This window comes from Annulohypoxylon truncatum (genome assembly GCF_022578515.1).
Source record: "Annulohypoxylon truncatum strain CBS 140777 unplaced genomic scaffold F4807scaffold_6, whole genome shotgun sequence".
Taxonomy (NCBI): domain Eukaryota; kingdom Fungi; phylum Ascomycota; class Sordariomycetes; order Xylariales; family Hypoxylaceae; genus Annulohypoxylon; species Annulohypoxylon truncatum.
Window position 1 is genome coordinate 1,111,552 of NW_025953792.1, and position 13,362 is coordinate 1,124,913.

At 49.5% G+C, this 13,362-nt stretch overlaps 3 protein-coding genes across 3 annotated transcripts; all 3 read right to left on the reverse strand.

Moving 5' to 3' along the window:
• Positions 1–374: 374 nt before the first annotated feature.
• F4807DRAFT_351799 (uncharacterized protein) lies at positions 375–3,598 on the reverse strand. The gene has a single exon (XM_047995466.1). The coding sequence runs from the start codon at positions 3,511–3,513 to the stop codon at positions 775–777; it is 2,739 nt and encodes a 912-aa protein (XP_047857337.1). The 5' UTR covers positions 3,514–3,598; the 3' UTR covers positions 375–774.
• A 738-nt stretch (positions 3,599–4,336) lies between these two features.
• Positions 4,337–6,502, reverse strand: F4807DRAFT_414685 (putative sulfate adenylyltransferase). The gene is made up of 4 exons (XM_047996985.1): positions 6,286–6,502; positions 6,048–6,230; positions 5,828–5,976; positions 4,337–5,766 (listed from the first exon to the last, which is right to left on the reverse strand). The coding sequence occupies exons 1-4, from the start codon at positions 6,306–6,308 to the stop codon at positions 4,571–4,573; spliced, it is 1,551 nt and encodes a 516-aa protein (XP_047857338.1). The 5' UTR covers positions 6,309–6,502; the 3' UTR covers positions 4,337–4,570.
• Positions 6,503–7,058: 556 nt separating this feature from the next.
• Positions 7,059–9,452, reverse strand: F4807DRAFT_351837 (uncharacterized protein). The gene has a single exon (XM_047995467.1). The coding sequence runs from the start codon at positions 9,315–9,317 to the stop codon at positions 7,809–7,811; it is 1,509 nt and encodes a 502-aa protein (XP_047857339.1). The 5' UTR covers positions 9,318–9,452; the 3' UTR covers positions 7,059–7,808.
• Between the last annotated feature and the right edge of the window lie 3,910 nt (positions 9,453–13,362).

Sequence of the window (13,362 nt, forward strand, 5' to 3'; positions counted from 1 at the left end):
GCTTATTCAGATGCCTTAGCATAAGAGACTTAGGTAGCCATACGAGAGTAATCTTGTAGGTAGTATCCTAAATCGTCATCCTCAAAACAAATTACGACCAATTGTTTTCTTAGAGAGGGAAAAAAAAAAAGGAGTAAATGGCCTGGAGAAGCGTTAACACGACCGGCCTTCTACAATTGCTAGATCAATGTACCGTTGGCATACGAGACTTGAAAACGAAATGCATGTGTCTAAAGTACGTAGGCATGCTCTGAGGGTGACAATGTTACTACTACTAACTTTTTAAATGGAGTATATCTCAATGATGTCAATGATGGTATCAAATAAACGAATTTCCTCCCCTAGCAGATAGTGTATTGCTACATCCCCATCCTTCCTGACAATGCAAATGGAGGATGAAAAAGGAGGCAATGCCCATTTCAAAGGCGAAAGACCATATAAACCATATAAACTCCAGACTTATGTGGGCACGGATGTATAGCTAAATGGCGAGAGATAAGAGACAGGGAGTAGAATACTTCGATCAGACCGAGCTCCTTCACCTAGCCCGTTAAGGATTATCTATCCCCTTCTACTTCTGCTTACCCCATCCTAGCCCGCCAAAGTAATCAGATATGCAAACCTCCAACTCATTTGTTTCAACTGTGATGCAAAACGAGAAATCCCAGATAATTGTTCGAAATGGTATCGACGAATTTTTTTTGAGGTCGTGGCGGTCGTAAAGTAAAGAAAAGCCATGATTTGATACGCACAGGACGCTAGAAAGTTAACCGATCAGACGTAACTTTCCTCGTCGTCTTCCTCGATAGGAGCAGGGGTCCTCCTCTCGTTTCTTCGCTTGGGTCGCCTATGTCTCGAACTTGAAATGTTGCTCGCCGAATCCTCGGGTGCTAAGTCGAAATCGTCGCCTCCCCAATCGCTCTCGCTTGCGGCGCCGTCATCATCTCCAGCGGCCCAAGGCGGTCTCTCGGAGCCTTGCGAGTTGCCTGACAATTGCGGCAATACGTCGATTCTTCCGGCGCGACGGTGCTGTTGGCTCATCAACAGACCGTTATTCCTTTGGCGAAGAGCGTTCCGTACCATTTCGGCGCGGAGGTGGAGCTTCTCAAATGCGTCTTCCAGAGCTTCCATGCCCTGGTATATTTCTCGCTCTACCTCGGCTAGCACAGCCATCTCAACCTCTTCGTCATGGGATACAGGCTGACGACTGTGGCCGGGTGCGGTCGAAGATGAAAGGGAGATAAAAGAAGCGGGGGTTGCGCCGCGGGAGTACACTCCAGAGAAAGGGGTCGTGCTGCGAGAAGCGCCGAAACCCGGCGTATGCCGCACACTGGGACCCCGGGAAGGAGGCGGAGATGAGAAGCCGTTTGCAGGTGTAGCGCCTCGGGATAGTGGGTTGTCCGCAATGGGCGTCATTAAATCGTCGGCATCAGCTCCAGACCAGAGAAACCCGTCGAAGCGGCCCGAGACGAGGATCTCCCACTCCTGAGGGTTTATATCGGTGATGGTCGTAAGAAGATCATGGTGAAGAGGATATTTGACAAGAAACACGGCCGTCTCTGCGTCGCGGGGTGTCTGAGGTAAACGGTAGATACGCTGGAGAGCAAGACCCGCTTTGATCATGAAATCTGACCTTGGTCTACGCAGTGGTGTAGGTGCTCTCAGAGCAGGCTGGAGTTCCCGGGCGCCGGAAAGTAGTGCATTGAAGTACGGACGTTCTTCCTGGTCGAGATTGGTCAAGATGGCAAATGTTAGAGTCTCGTCGTCGATCTCGGAGGGTGCTGGAGCAGGCGCTTCGGCGCAGTTGTTCATCCATCGATCGACTACAGACCTAACCTTCTTAGATTGTCGCAGGTAGTGCTCCCGAAACTCTTCTGCGATATCAGGATCCAGTTTAACTGGGGACGCCGGCCTGGGAGGCATATCTGCTACACTCTCGATAGCATTTGAACTTAGAGAAGCAAGATCAAAAGGGGGCCACGCAGGCATTTCAACCCTGCCCCCTACTCGTTCCAGGACCTCTCCCCATCCTAGCCCGCGATGCTCTTCCGGTGCCCTCTCGCACATGATACAACTGCAGCCCTCGGCAGGAAGATCTCGTGAAAACACATCTTCTAGCCGGTCGAGTAATCGCCGGGCGACAGATTTATGGCCTGTTGCCACTGCGACCGAGCCCTGCCTTTGAATGACTGACTGGTATTGGTCTAGGAGGTTGAAAAAAGGAGCGAACAAAGTTTCCGGCCCTGCTAGAGGCGGATTGGACGGCCGTGTGCCATTTTGACGTGGTATCACGGAAAGAAAATTCCTTGGAATGGGATGGATTAGACCGCCGTTCTGAAGGAGATAGTCGATTCTCGGCACTTCTTGTATATTCAACGGAGGAGGGGGCGGAGGCGGCGGCGGAGGACCAAAATCGGTCGCAGGTGTTGCCGAGGGCGTGGGACGTTCTCTTCTCTCAAACCTGATGCTCGAGTTGGGCTTCTCGTCCGGAAAGGTTTGTGGCGGCGGAAACTGTGGTGTGGCTGTAGGGGTCTTTGGCGACGAGTCCTGTATAGAGTCCGGAGAGTCTTCGATCTCAATTGGGCTGGGAACCCGCGAGGTTCTCGACGAGGCTGTCCGCTTTGGTGCGACAGGAGTGGCGGTAGATTGGGCTCCCACGGTTCTATTATCGCTCAAGTTAGAACTGCCGTCGTTGACAATGCGCAAGCCCAGTGGTGGAGGCGGCGGAGGCGGAGGCGGCGGCGGTGGGTAGGTTGGGGGAGATTGTATGGTGGTAGCCTGACTCGAGGCTCTAGACTTGGTAGATAGTTTCGACTTGTCATCGCGCTTTGAAGTAGCTCGAGACACACCGGAAGTTCTTGATGTTGGCCTGTCCGATCCCGATTCATGCTCATCTCTTAGCTTCGAGGCGGAAGATTTGCTCCGTCTTTTCTTCTCTTCGGATAGATCAGTCTCTGGAGGACTGGGTGGCCGGTCACCCTTCTGCGGACTCTGCCTATTCGTAGAACCGCCTGTAGATTTAGATCTTTTCAGGCTATCAGAGCCAAGATCTGTGGCCTCGGGGGTGAGGGGTTCGTGATGGTAAGCAGAGGCGTCTACATCTTCATGGCCGAGTACGCTTTCCTTACTATGGGCCTTGCTGAAGGTAGGATATGGCAAGCTGACCCGGCTGCCAGAAATGGAAGTTCTCGTGAGTTCGGGTACTAGGTCGTTCATGGATGATGTCCTCCTGTCACGGTCTTTTTCCTTTTCCTCTCTGGTTCGGTGTCGGCGGTGTGAAGAGGTATGCGAATCACCGTCAGCAGAACTTTTATGCTTGGAACGGTGGGATTTATGGTGGTGGTGGTGGTTGTCCCTTTCCCTGTCCCTGTCTCTGTCTCTATCTCTGTCTCTGTCCCCTTTGGCACGTTCCTTATCCTTTTCCCTATCCCTCTCTCGCTCACTTTTGCTACGCCGCCGATCTTTGGGGCGACCATCAGTGGCTGAATTAACATCGGGGTCTTTGGAACCCATTGTGGTGGTGGACTATGCGAGCCCGACCGGGCCCAACTGCTAGTTCCGAGTTTGGGCGAGGGATGACGGTCAAATGGCCAAATGGTCAAATTTGTGTGGATGTGTGGATGTGTGGAGGATGGCAAAAGGTGCTCAATCGCATTGGCGCAATGTCGGATGAATGCAATGCCTACTGCCTCGGAAAGCCGTGGTCGGAGATTATTATGAAGTTAGGAGGTTGATCAAGTAGCGAGGTGGTGGAAAAGAAATGGATGGAAAAGTGGTGAAGAGCGTACTTGCATGTTGAGATGTGCAAAAGAGGTGACGGCGGTTGCTTGAACTTTCGACGCGCTACGCAGCTGCTTTTGATTCGACGAGGAGGACATACGAAGGGCGGGAAGGGCATCTGTGAAATCGGGTACCACGTACCTCATACAAGCTCTTGGCACTGATCTCTGCGGCCAGGTGAAGTATAGGATACTTGACTCTAAAAGCGGGGTTTCCCACAGTTACCTAAACTACGATATACATCTCATCCATATCTAAAATAGGAGTGCAGACCCCAGGCATGTACATTTACATATTTACATATCTCGTTTTTTTGTCTCAGACATCTGCACATCTGTACATCTAATAATAGTTATGTAGATGCATTTGTGGATCCAACTCGATTCAACTCTTAAGCTCATGTATTTCCTCAGTGCTATTTCAAAATCATGCGCTATTCCTACGATGGGCAAATTCGGTCATAAAGTTGCGTTATAAAACTGATCAGAAGTGCCTAGCTTTCGTCTACAATACAGACGATAGAATGTTGCCACACTAATTCACACGTTCATGCCAAATATAAATATATATATATATATATATATATATTACTTGGCTACTTTACTCTACCCACAATAATATATCTATAACGTTGAGTTATCTTGACTTAGGCGCCGTTTATGTCCTCGCTGCGTTTCCCGTACTTGAATCGCAACTATATCCGAGTTTTCCTTTATTTATAAATGAAATATTCATTCCTACCAAAATCCCATTACGAGCCTCAGAGAAAATCGTACAAATCCAGCCGGACTCACAAGCGATCCAGCAATCCACGACTTTCCAACATTAGCACAATTTGATGTACGATGGATCGCACCGTCTGCGTCTCGCAGTCGACTACTAAGTCTGGCTTGGAAGGAGGCTCGTAAGGATCGTCGACGCCCGTGAAGCCCTTGATCTCACCAGCGCGGGCCTTGGCGTAGATTCCTCGTTTGTCAGTCTTCTCACAATACTCGAGGGGGGTAGCGACATGCACAAGGTAGAAATCTCCGTATTTTTCAACGGTCTCCTTGGCAGCAGCCCGGTCTTGGTCGAACGGCGCGATGGGAGCGGCAATAACGGCAGCGCCGGACCTTGTTAACTCGCCAGCGACGAAGGCGATACGAGCAATGTTCTTGCTGCGATCTTCTCTGCTGAAACCTAGTTCAGATGATAACTCGTGCCGGACGGTCTCGCCAAGTAACATGGACACAGACCGACCACCCTGCTGGTTCAGGGTCACCTGGAGAGCTCTGGCAATCTGGTCTTTGCCGCTGTTTGTGTAGCCCGTTAAAAAGATGGTGAAACCTTGGGCTGCTCGTGGGGGATGTGACTCGCGCAATACCTTGACGACTTCGGGGTAGGAGAACCACTCGGGAATATCTCGGCCGCTCCTCAGCCTCGATCGCAATTCCGTACCAGAGATGTTCAGAGTACGGGTATCCTTCGGGATTTGATCAACCGGAGCATATTCATCCTTGTCTGGCAAGTAAGTCATCATCTGGAAGGGCACAACCTCAATGCCAAGCTCGTCGCGGTACTTCTCAACCGCATACTGAGCATCGTAAGGCCCGTAAAAGTCGACGCCCTGGCTATTCTTTCCGGGACCAGCGTGGTCACGGCCCACGATGAAGTGGGTTGCTCCGTGGTTCTTGCGGATGATGGCGTGCCAGATGGCTTCGCGGGGGCCACCCATTCGCATGGCCAACGGGAGTAGACCTAAAACCGCCATGCCGTTAGGGTATCTTGGCAAGAGGGCCTTATAGACTCGCACTCGGGTGAAGTGGTCAATGTCTCCTGGTTTTGTCAAGCCCACTACCGGGTGGATGAGCACGTTTGCGTGATGCGAACGAGCAGCCCGAACGGTCAGCTCTCGGTGTGCGCGGTGCATGGGGTTCCTGGTCTGGAAAGCAACTACTCGGCTCCAGCCAAGCTTGTCGAAGTGTAGTCGGAGCTCAGCCGGCGTATCTACGTGAGAACTCAAATTAGTCCTGGAAGCAGAATAGTTTGAAATTTGGGCTCGGCTTACATCGGAGATCTACGAAATCATAGTGCTGCAGGCGGTTGACTGCCTCTACCTTGCCACCCACGTAGAAGTCGGCTGCTGTCCTGAACAGATACTTAACAGCCGGGTGTGCCTCGTCGTCACTTCCGAATACCTCCTTAGCCTCGAGAACCCTATTATACCCACATGTGTTAGTAGCGCATGTCATGTAGGTAGGATGCGGCGGATAGGAATCAGCCCGTACTTGTCTGGCTTGTAAATATCGTCCACGGTAAGGATAGCCAGATTCCTATCGTCACGAAGGTCACGAAGCGTCACCTTGACTCCTGGCTTGAGGCCAACCTCATTGATCGTATCCTCGGACACATCAAGAGTAATGGGCATGCTGAACAGAACGCCATCAGCTAGCCTATTGTCCCTTACGACGCTATGTGTGGCAATTAGCAAAATACAGCCCTTCATATAGCTCTATGGTTACACACCCATTGTAATCAGACTCGTTCATGAAACCTAGGTATCCATCTATGTGAGCTTGGCTTCATATCAAGAGCATGGCTAGAATGAGTGTTGCACCACATGGGGCATAAGTAGAAGCAAATATCATGATAGGATCATGCGGCAACCTCTTTTGTGAGAAACGCAAGCGCCACCGAGATTAGACTAGGAGAGCAAACACACCTTCAAGAGGTGAGAAGCCGCCATTGAGGATCAACTCGAGGTCACAGAGCTGCCTCTCAGTTAAAATAATAGCGGGAAGCTTTTCGGCTTCGGCCGCGAGCTGAGCCTGTCTAGGGAAGTCTCGCGCAATAAGGTCCTTGAGGACGCCGCCATGAGGAGGGTTTGCCATTGCGTCGAGAAAAGGCTTTGGCGAATAATATAGCGTAAGGAGCGTCGAACGTGGTATGTCTCAGGTGTGCCAGTAAATAAAGATCGATACAGAGAAAGGAGGGAACTATGTGAGAGACTTAACTCTGTTTCTCAATTAATGATGAAGGTCAATGAAGGAGGAGTATCGACAACACCTTCCGACGTACGGATATGTTGATATACATATGTAGTTAAATAAAATAAAAGGGAAAAAAGAGTAAAACACTAGTTATCCACCAGATATGATCCCGATACGGTTCCACGCTACACAATACGTAATCGGTAATAAGGCAATAGCAGGTTCTGTAAGTAGAGCATACGCACACCTTTGCCCTACGAAACGGAGGCACGGAGGCTAGAACATGGGTTAAGAAAAAACCAAACGAATAATATTTAGCCGATGACGTGCTCAGGGACTAGCGACAGCCGCCCCCAGATATGTGGCTCTGTCGGTTCTCGACCCTCGCTGGACCGTGTCAACCTTTTTATTTCTCTTTTCTCCCATTAAGTCGAGTAGTCGAGAAACCGACACGCTTTACCAACGCGGCTCTCGGGATGCAGGGTCCCAATGATGCCTTAATTCGTGCAGAGTTGCCAATATTGAAGGGTGTCTTCTATCATGTATGTATAAATAGAATATCTAAAATTTGAACGGTGTCGATCCCGCAGTATTTGATAAAAGCATTACGAGTACAGCGCTGTATTTATAAGGGATAAAGACAAGGTACGCCTCATTTTCCCTACCCGCTTACGTATCGGTACCTAGATACATACCTATGCACCGGGGTGCTATCTTCCCCTATTAGTACCAGCCCTGTCGCTTTACTTGTAGGTGCCCAGTCAACATTAACAGCCGCAACATCAGCATCGATATTAGTAAGATACGATGGATTGAGGAAGCAATATGGATGTCGTTAGGTACAGTATCGCCTAGGCCCTGTATTTTCTGCCATTACTCTTTTACTTCCTTCCTGCGCATATTCGTTACTCTTTTCAAGCAAATAGTTTGTGGCTTGCCACTTTCCCATACAACTCGCAAGATTAAGCAAATCATTCCAAATCTGCCTGGCAAATCATATTCGAACATCTCAATACACAGGAAATGGAAAGGTACATTGTGCAAATCACGTTTAAACATTTATATGTCTTCATCGCCGCCTTTCCTAACCATTTTCTCTCCGTCGTTGCCATTCCGGAAGAAGTTGTGGACATATCGTCGCCAAGCAGGCGTGACACCGCGATGTCTTGTGCTCCGTGCCCCTGATTCAATGGGTATAGAACCGGCTGGGGAAGTGCGCTGGTGGTCGTTATTTGGCATCGGTGGGGGAATCTCCGTCATTGAGGATGAACTAGTCACCGAGGCAGTGCCAACGATAGGCCCGGCGGCGGGGACGCTTGTGATATTCAAGATTTGTCCAGATATGGATGTTGTGGTTGACGTCTGAAATGTAGTCGGGAAGCTGTCACTACCTCTGAACAACTTCCCTTTTACTGTTATACCCGTTAGCACTCGTCGATTTACTGCATTTTCACCTCCCCGTCTCTTACCTAAAGCGTTATCCGTGTCAGACGCCATTGAGAAACCCAAGCTTTCGTTACATGACACAGTGGGGTATGTCAATGAAGTAGCAGTTGCGGTAGCAGTCTCGCTTCTCGACGAAAAGGTTGATGTAGTTATAGTACCTGGCTGAGTAATTGCACTCTCGCTGCAGGTGGTATCAATTGTGACAACTGAAGTCTCGCTCTCAGAACAAGTTGTGTCTGGCTCTTGACTGGTGGTAGGCACCTCGGTGCATGTATCTAAAGAGGACGATGCTGCAGAAGAACCTGGAGCCGAAGACGACGTATTTTGAGGGGATGCACTTTCACCGCCCGAGGTGTTTGACGAAATTGTTTCTGTACTGGACGTACTCGATGCAAATGGAACGGATCCTGACGGTACCGGTAGAGAAGAGGTGATTCCAGTCTCGCTCAAACTTGACAGTGAGCTTGGAGCCGGTACACGGGAGGATGTACTGTTAGATAGCGGGTACGACGCAGAACCTAATGTAGACTTTGCCGTTGAACCAGGAGCGCCAGTACCAAGGGAGGTGATTGCTTGGGATGTCCCCTGGGTGCTCGACATTGTTGATTGTCCAGAGGGTGATGAAGACAATGTTCGCGAAATTCCATTTGACAGACTAGACATGCTGGACATGCTGGACATACTAGACAGGCTACTGGTCCTGGTAGAACCCGACACGGGGTTAGAACCATTAATTATGGTACCGCTGGATTGTGTAGTTGGATTAGGTACTATTGTAGTATTTGTCAAGGGGAAAGGAGGAGTGGATGATGATTCTCCAGAAGATGGGAAAGATGACCGACTGGCTGACCCAGCACTCGACCCGGTAGTAAATGATATAGCAGTAGAAAATATAGTTGTATTAGAAGGTTCGACAGAAGTTGAGGCGGTGTTGCTAATCGAAGTTTCACGTTTTGTCGAAGTGAAACCGGATGCCACTACAGAAGTGATTGTCGAATTTGGCATGGGGAACGGAGCATATGTACCAGAAGTTTGGCCGTTAGAACTACTAGAAACCCCTGTGACGGAATTAGTAGCGCTTCCGGTAACCACGGTAGAGCTTGTCCTTGTTCCTGTTGGCATGAGTGTCGAATTCAAAGAGACCGGGCCGGGGCCAGTGGATACTCGACTCCCCGTTGATCCGACGATAGTAGGCCCCGTGATATTAGAGAAAGGAAATGGTGTCCAAGTACTACCGATGCTTGTAAGACTAGATGCTCCGGTTATTAGGACCGAAGAAGTAACTGTCGGACCGGGCGGTGGAAGTGTAGAATTGGTCATCGGGTAGGGAGCCAAAGTTGTATTAATCAGTGGACTACTCGTTAACCCTATAGATTGTCCTCGTGGGGAACTGAACGAAGATGTTGTCAAGCTAGGAGTAATAGAGAATGTAGCGATAGAAGAACTAGTCGGAGGGAGAACGGTAGTTGAGTTTGAGACGCCGGTTGGACCCAATGATGTCAAGGTTGAGTTACCCATTGGAAAAGGGACTGTCCGAGAACTATTAGGTGAAGATGAATTAAGAGTGAGGGTTTGCGTTATTTGACTACCACTCGGAACTACTGACGTCAAAGTGGACACCCTTGAACTTCGGAGCGAACTGGTGGTCGCGGCTGTCTGTCCGGTGGCTGATATGGTCGAGTTTGGTAAAGGGAATGGTGGCGATTGAGACGCCGCGGGACTAGAACCGCCACTACCCGTCACACTAGGAACGGTAGCCGATGGTGCACTTATTATAGTTGAAGGGGCAGTTTGGCCAGTTGGGGCGCCTGTCGAATTTGATAAGGGGAACGGGGGCTGAGAAGTCGAACTGGAACCTGGAAGTGGAGACGGTGCCGTGCCGCTATATCTGGTCCTGGTGGTCTGTGATACGCTACTCAATAGACTACTCTCTGGGGGGAATGTTGGTTGAGGTGATGAAGTACCGGTGACGGACTGGTTACTTGGTGGATAGGTTCCAAGCACAGAACTTGATGGGGGTATACCAGTGGACCCCGGAAAGGACGCCGTTGAGTTAGAGATGGGATAGGGAGGACTTGACGAAGAAACTCCAAGGCTTGACATCACACTGCTATTCCCACTCGGTGTTGACGAGGTGATTGAAACGGTTGGTCTAGATACAGAGGTACCGGTGGAAGGGAAGATGGAAGATAAACTAGACTTCACGGTACCCGGAAGTGAGACCGAACCCCCTGTAGAGCTGCCAGAAACTCCTGTCGAGTTCGTGAATGGGTATGAAGCTGACTCTGAAGTTATAGAACTAATGAGGGAAAGGATACCCGATGGCGCGGTGGTAGTAATCCCGGTAGAAATCAGCAATGTTGTCGAGTTTAACGGAGGGTGAGGTGTTGGGTAAGTACTAGAAGTAATTTCTGTTCCACTAATGATACTAATGCTGCTGTTAGAGAGAGGGTACGGCTTTGTTGAAAATGTCATAGTTTCGGTGAAAGTTCCCGATACAACAACGCTACTAATCTCCATGCTAGATAATAATGTAGGCGTAGAGAACGTAACGTTGCTTGTTGGAAACGGTGTGATGAGGAGGCTTGAGCTGGAATTGAAGACGCCCGAGCTCCCGCCTGTTGGTCCTGTGCCACTTGTCGAATTCAATACGGAGTAAGGGGTCATACTAGTTATCCCAGAGCTGATAATCGTGGTAGTCTGCGAAGGTGATGCGGTTCTAGTACTTGATATGCTTTGGTATGGCACACTAGAAACAGAACTAGTCGAACGGATACCTAGAGTGCTATTCGACATAGGGAATGGTTGGAAAGTAGCAGACTCTGATGTGAATATAGAACTCCCCGCGAACGGGGTTGACGATCCCGATGAATCAGGGATTGGCTGTGAACCGCTTCCAGACAGAGTGGGCCCTGTGGGATTTATACTTGACGTTAAATTGGTCACTGGGAAAGGGGGAGAACTTGCGCTAGTTGAAAGTGATTGGATACCAGACGAAATTCCGGGTAACGCGCTCGATGTTGGTAAGATGGAAGGGATAGTTTCGGACCCCGAAAGTACCGTGCTCTGCCATGACACAGGACTAGAGGCTGAAGCCGAAGAGGTGTTACTCAAGGCTTGCGTTGAAGTATTTGGTACGCTTGCAGTTACGGCGGCCGTACTAGAGCTCCTAAGTGTAGTCCCATTCTGAATAACAGTCACGGTTACCGAGATTCCCGAAGACAAAGTGACTATTGTGACGAGCTCGCTTGTGCTCGTTCCAGGTATAGTGGTTTGAGCCACCGTCGTTGTCCCAATGCTTACGCTAGAGGGGGTAGTTTGAGTTGCTGACGGAGGTACAGTTTGGTTCTCGGGTCCCCCTTGGATACTCGAAAGGCCACTCTGCATTGAGATTAGTTATGAACACTCTAAGTTTAGCTAGCTATTATCGTCTCTCCGAACTACTCATATCTATAATCTCTTGGGCCTACCAGGAATTGAACATGGCAACTTACAAAACCAGAGCTGGACGCAATGGAAAAGATTGAAGGTGACGATGCCGTAGCATAGGTCAGAGACTCGCTTCCCGAGCTTGATCCCGACGAAACTGGAACCATGTCATATTAGATACGATCAATCTGAAATACTTGGAGACGTACCGAAGCCGCTAAGGGAGCTTGTAGTAAGACTGCTTCCAAAGCCAGCAGACGAAGTCGTACTAAGACTAGATTGACCTAAGCTTGACGATGGAGTTTTCGAAGTTGATGGCGGCGGCGGAGGAGGACCATATCCTCCATATGATGGAGTAGGATAGTTATATGCACCACGGTCAGGCTGAGGGCCTCCAAAGAGCTCATAGTCAACTTGATTTGGACCTTCATCGGTAGATGAGGTACGCGGAATCAGAAGGCTTCCCCCATTGGTCGCTGCAAAAATTCCGGTGAGATTTGAAAGAAGGATGGTCACCGAGGCCAGGTCAACAGCGAGAGTTGAGGTTTTCATGATATAGGATGAATTGGGCGTAGGCGTCCGGCGACAACCCAGAACCCTACTAAGATGAACACTATAGATAATTCAAACGATGATGAGTAGGATGCACTAGTGCTCAAACGTGGACCAAAACGAATGTAGCCGACCCCGGTGAGAAGTGGTCAAGGTGAAAAAATGATGGAAAAAAGAGAAAAGGGGGAGGGGAAGAGAGAGAGAGAGAGAGACAGAGAGAGAGAGAGAGAGAGAGAGAGAGAGAGAGAGAGAGAGAGAGAGAGAGAGAGAGAGAGAGAGAGAGAGAGAGAGAGAGAGAGAGAGAGAGAATAGAATATGGTGAAGGAACAAAGAGAAAAGTACTATTTTTTTAAATCTACGTGGACGCGGTTTGGGGATGAACAGATGTAGGGCAGGCTGGAAAGAGCGGATGGACGTAGACTGCCGGGCCTGAATGATGGAAGGAATACTACCTACCTATGTAGGTAGACGAGTGGAGAGAAACACGTCGATTAAAGAAGGAGAGGACTGATTCGAAAGGAGAACAGAAAGAGGGAAAGAGCCCCTGGTGGGGGAATGGGTTGACGCGCGGAAGCCTGAATGTGGTAGATTTTCGGTGCTTCTTCAAGGGAAGGCGCGTCACCACCAGGAGAGATTAGGTCGAGACAGCTTCTGATTTTGGCCGAGCAATAGAGTAACACCCCCACTTTTGGGTATCAAGTAGACGAAGTACTCATGTATACTACCTCATCTCCCTTTTCTCTTTCCCCTTTTCCAATATCTCTCTGTCCAAGATAGAGATAGAAGCATTCTATCCTTTCCATCTTGCCGGCATGGCTGATGTCCTCTCCCACGTTGGCACTACTCGTTACCTGGCGTGCCCGGGATGGTACAGCATCGACCCCCTTTTTCTCTAGATTCTGATGCTGTCTGCCGTCCGTCCTATACAATATCCCTTGGAAATCGTTTCTAAAATGCCGTTTATGGACATGTATGTTACGTACGCATCTGCAAACCTACGATTTAGACTTTACGATTGTCAAATAACCGCTATTTGTCCTAGTTAATAAGCAGCTCGCGATCACTTGGAATACCGCACACAACATCGTCGTAGAAGGCTGAGGACAGCTCTCGGCAGGGTTGTCAAACCAGGAAGGCATACCTGCCTAGGTGTCTCGGAGTACTACTACTAACACTGGAGCACAAT

Excerpts from the sequence above, each read along its gene's own strand:
- F4807DRAFT_351799 (XM_047995466.1), bottom strand. The coding sequence starts at position 3,513 with ATGGGTTCCAAAGACCCCGATGTTAATTCAGCCACTGATGGTCGCCCC.
- F4807DRAFT_414685 (XM_047996985.1), bottom strand. The coding sequence starts at position 6,308 with ATGAACGAGTCTGATTACAATGG. Across the intron at positions 6,231-6,285 it reads AACGAGTCTGATTACAATGG|CGTCGTAAGGGACAATAGGC; the intron begins GTGTGTAACCAT and ends TGCCACACATAG. Across the intron at positions 5,767-5,827 it reads TGATTTCGTAGATCTCCGAT|ATACGCCGGCTGAGCTCCGA; the intron begins GTAAGCCGAGCC and ends GTTCTCACGTAG.
- F4807DRAFT_351837 (XM_047995467.1), bottom strand. The coding sequence starts at position 9,317 with ATGCCAACAGGAACAAGGACAAGCTCTACCGTGGTTACCGGAAGCGCT.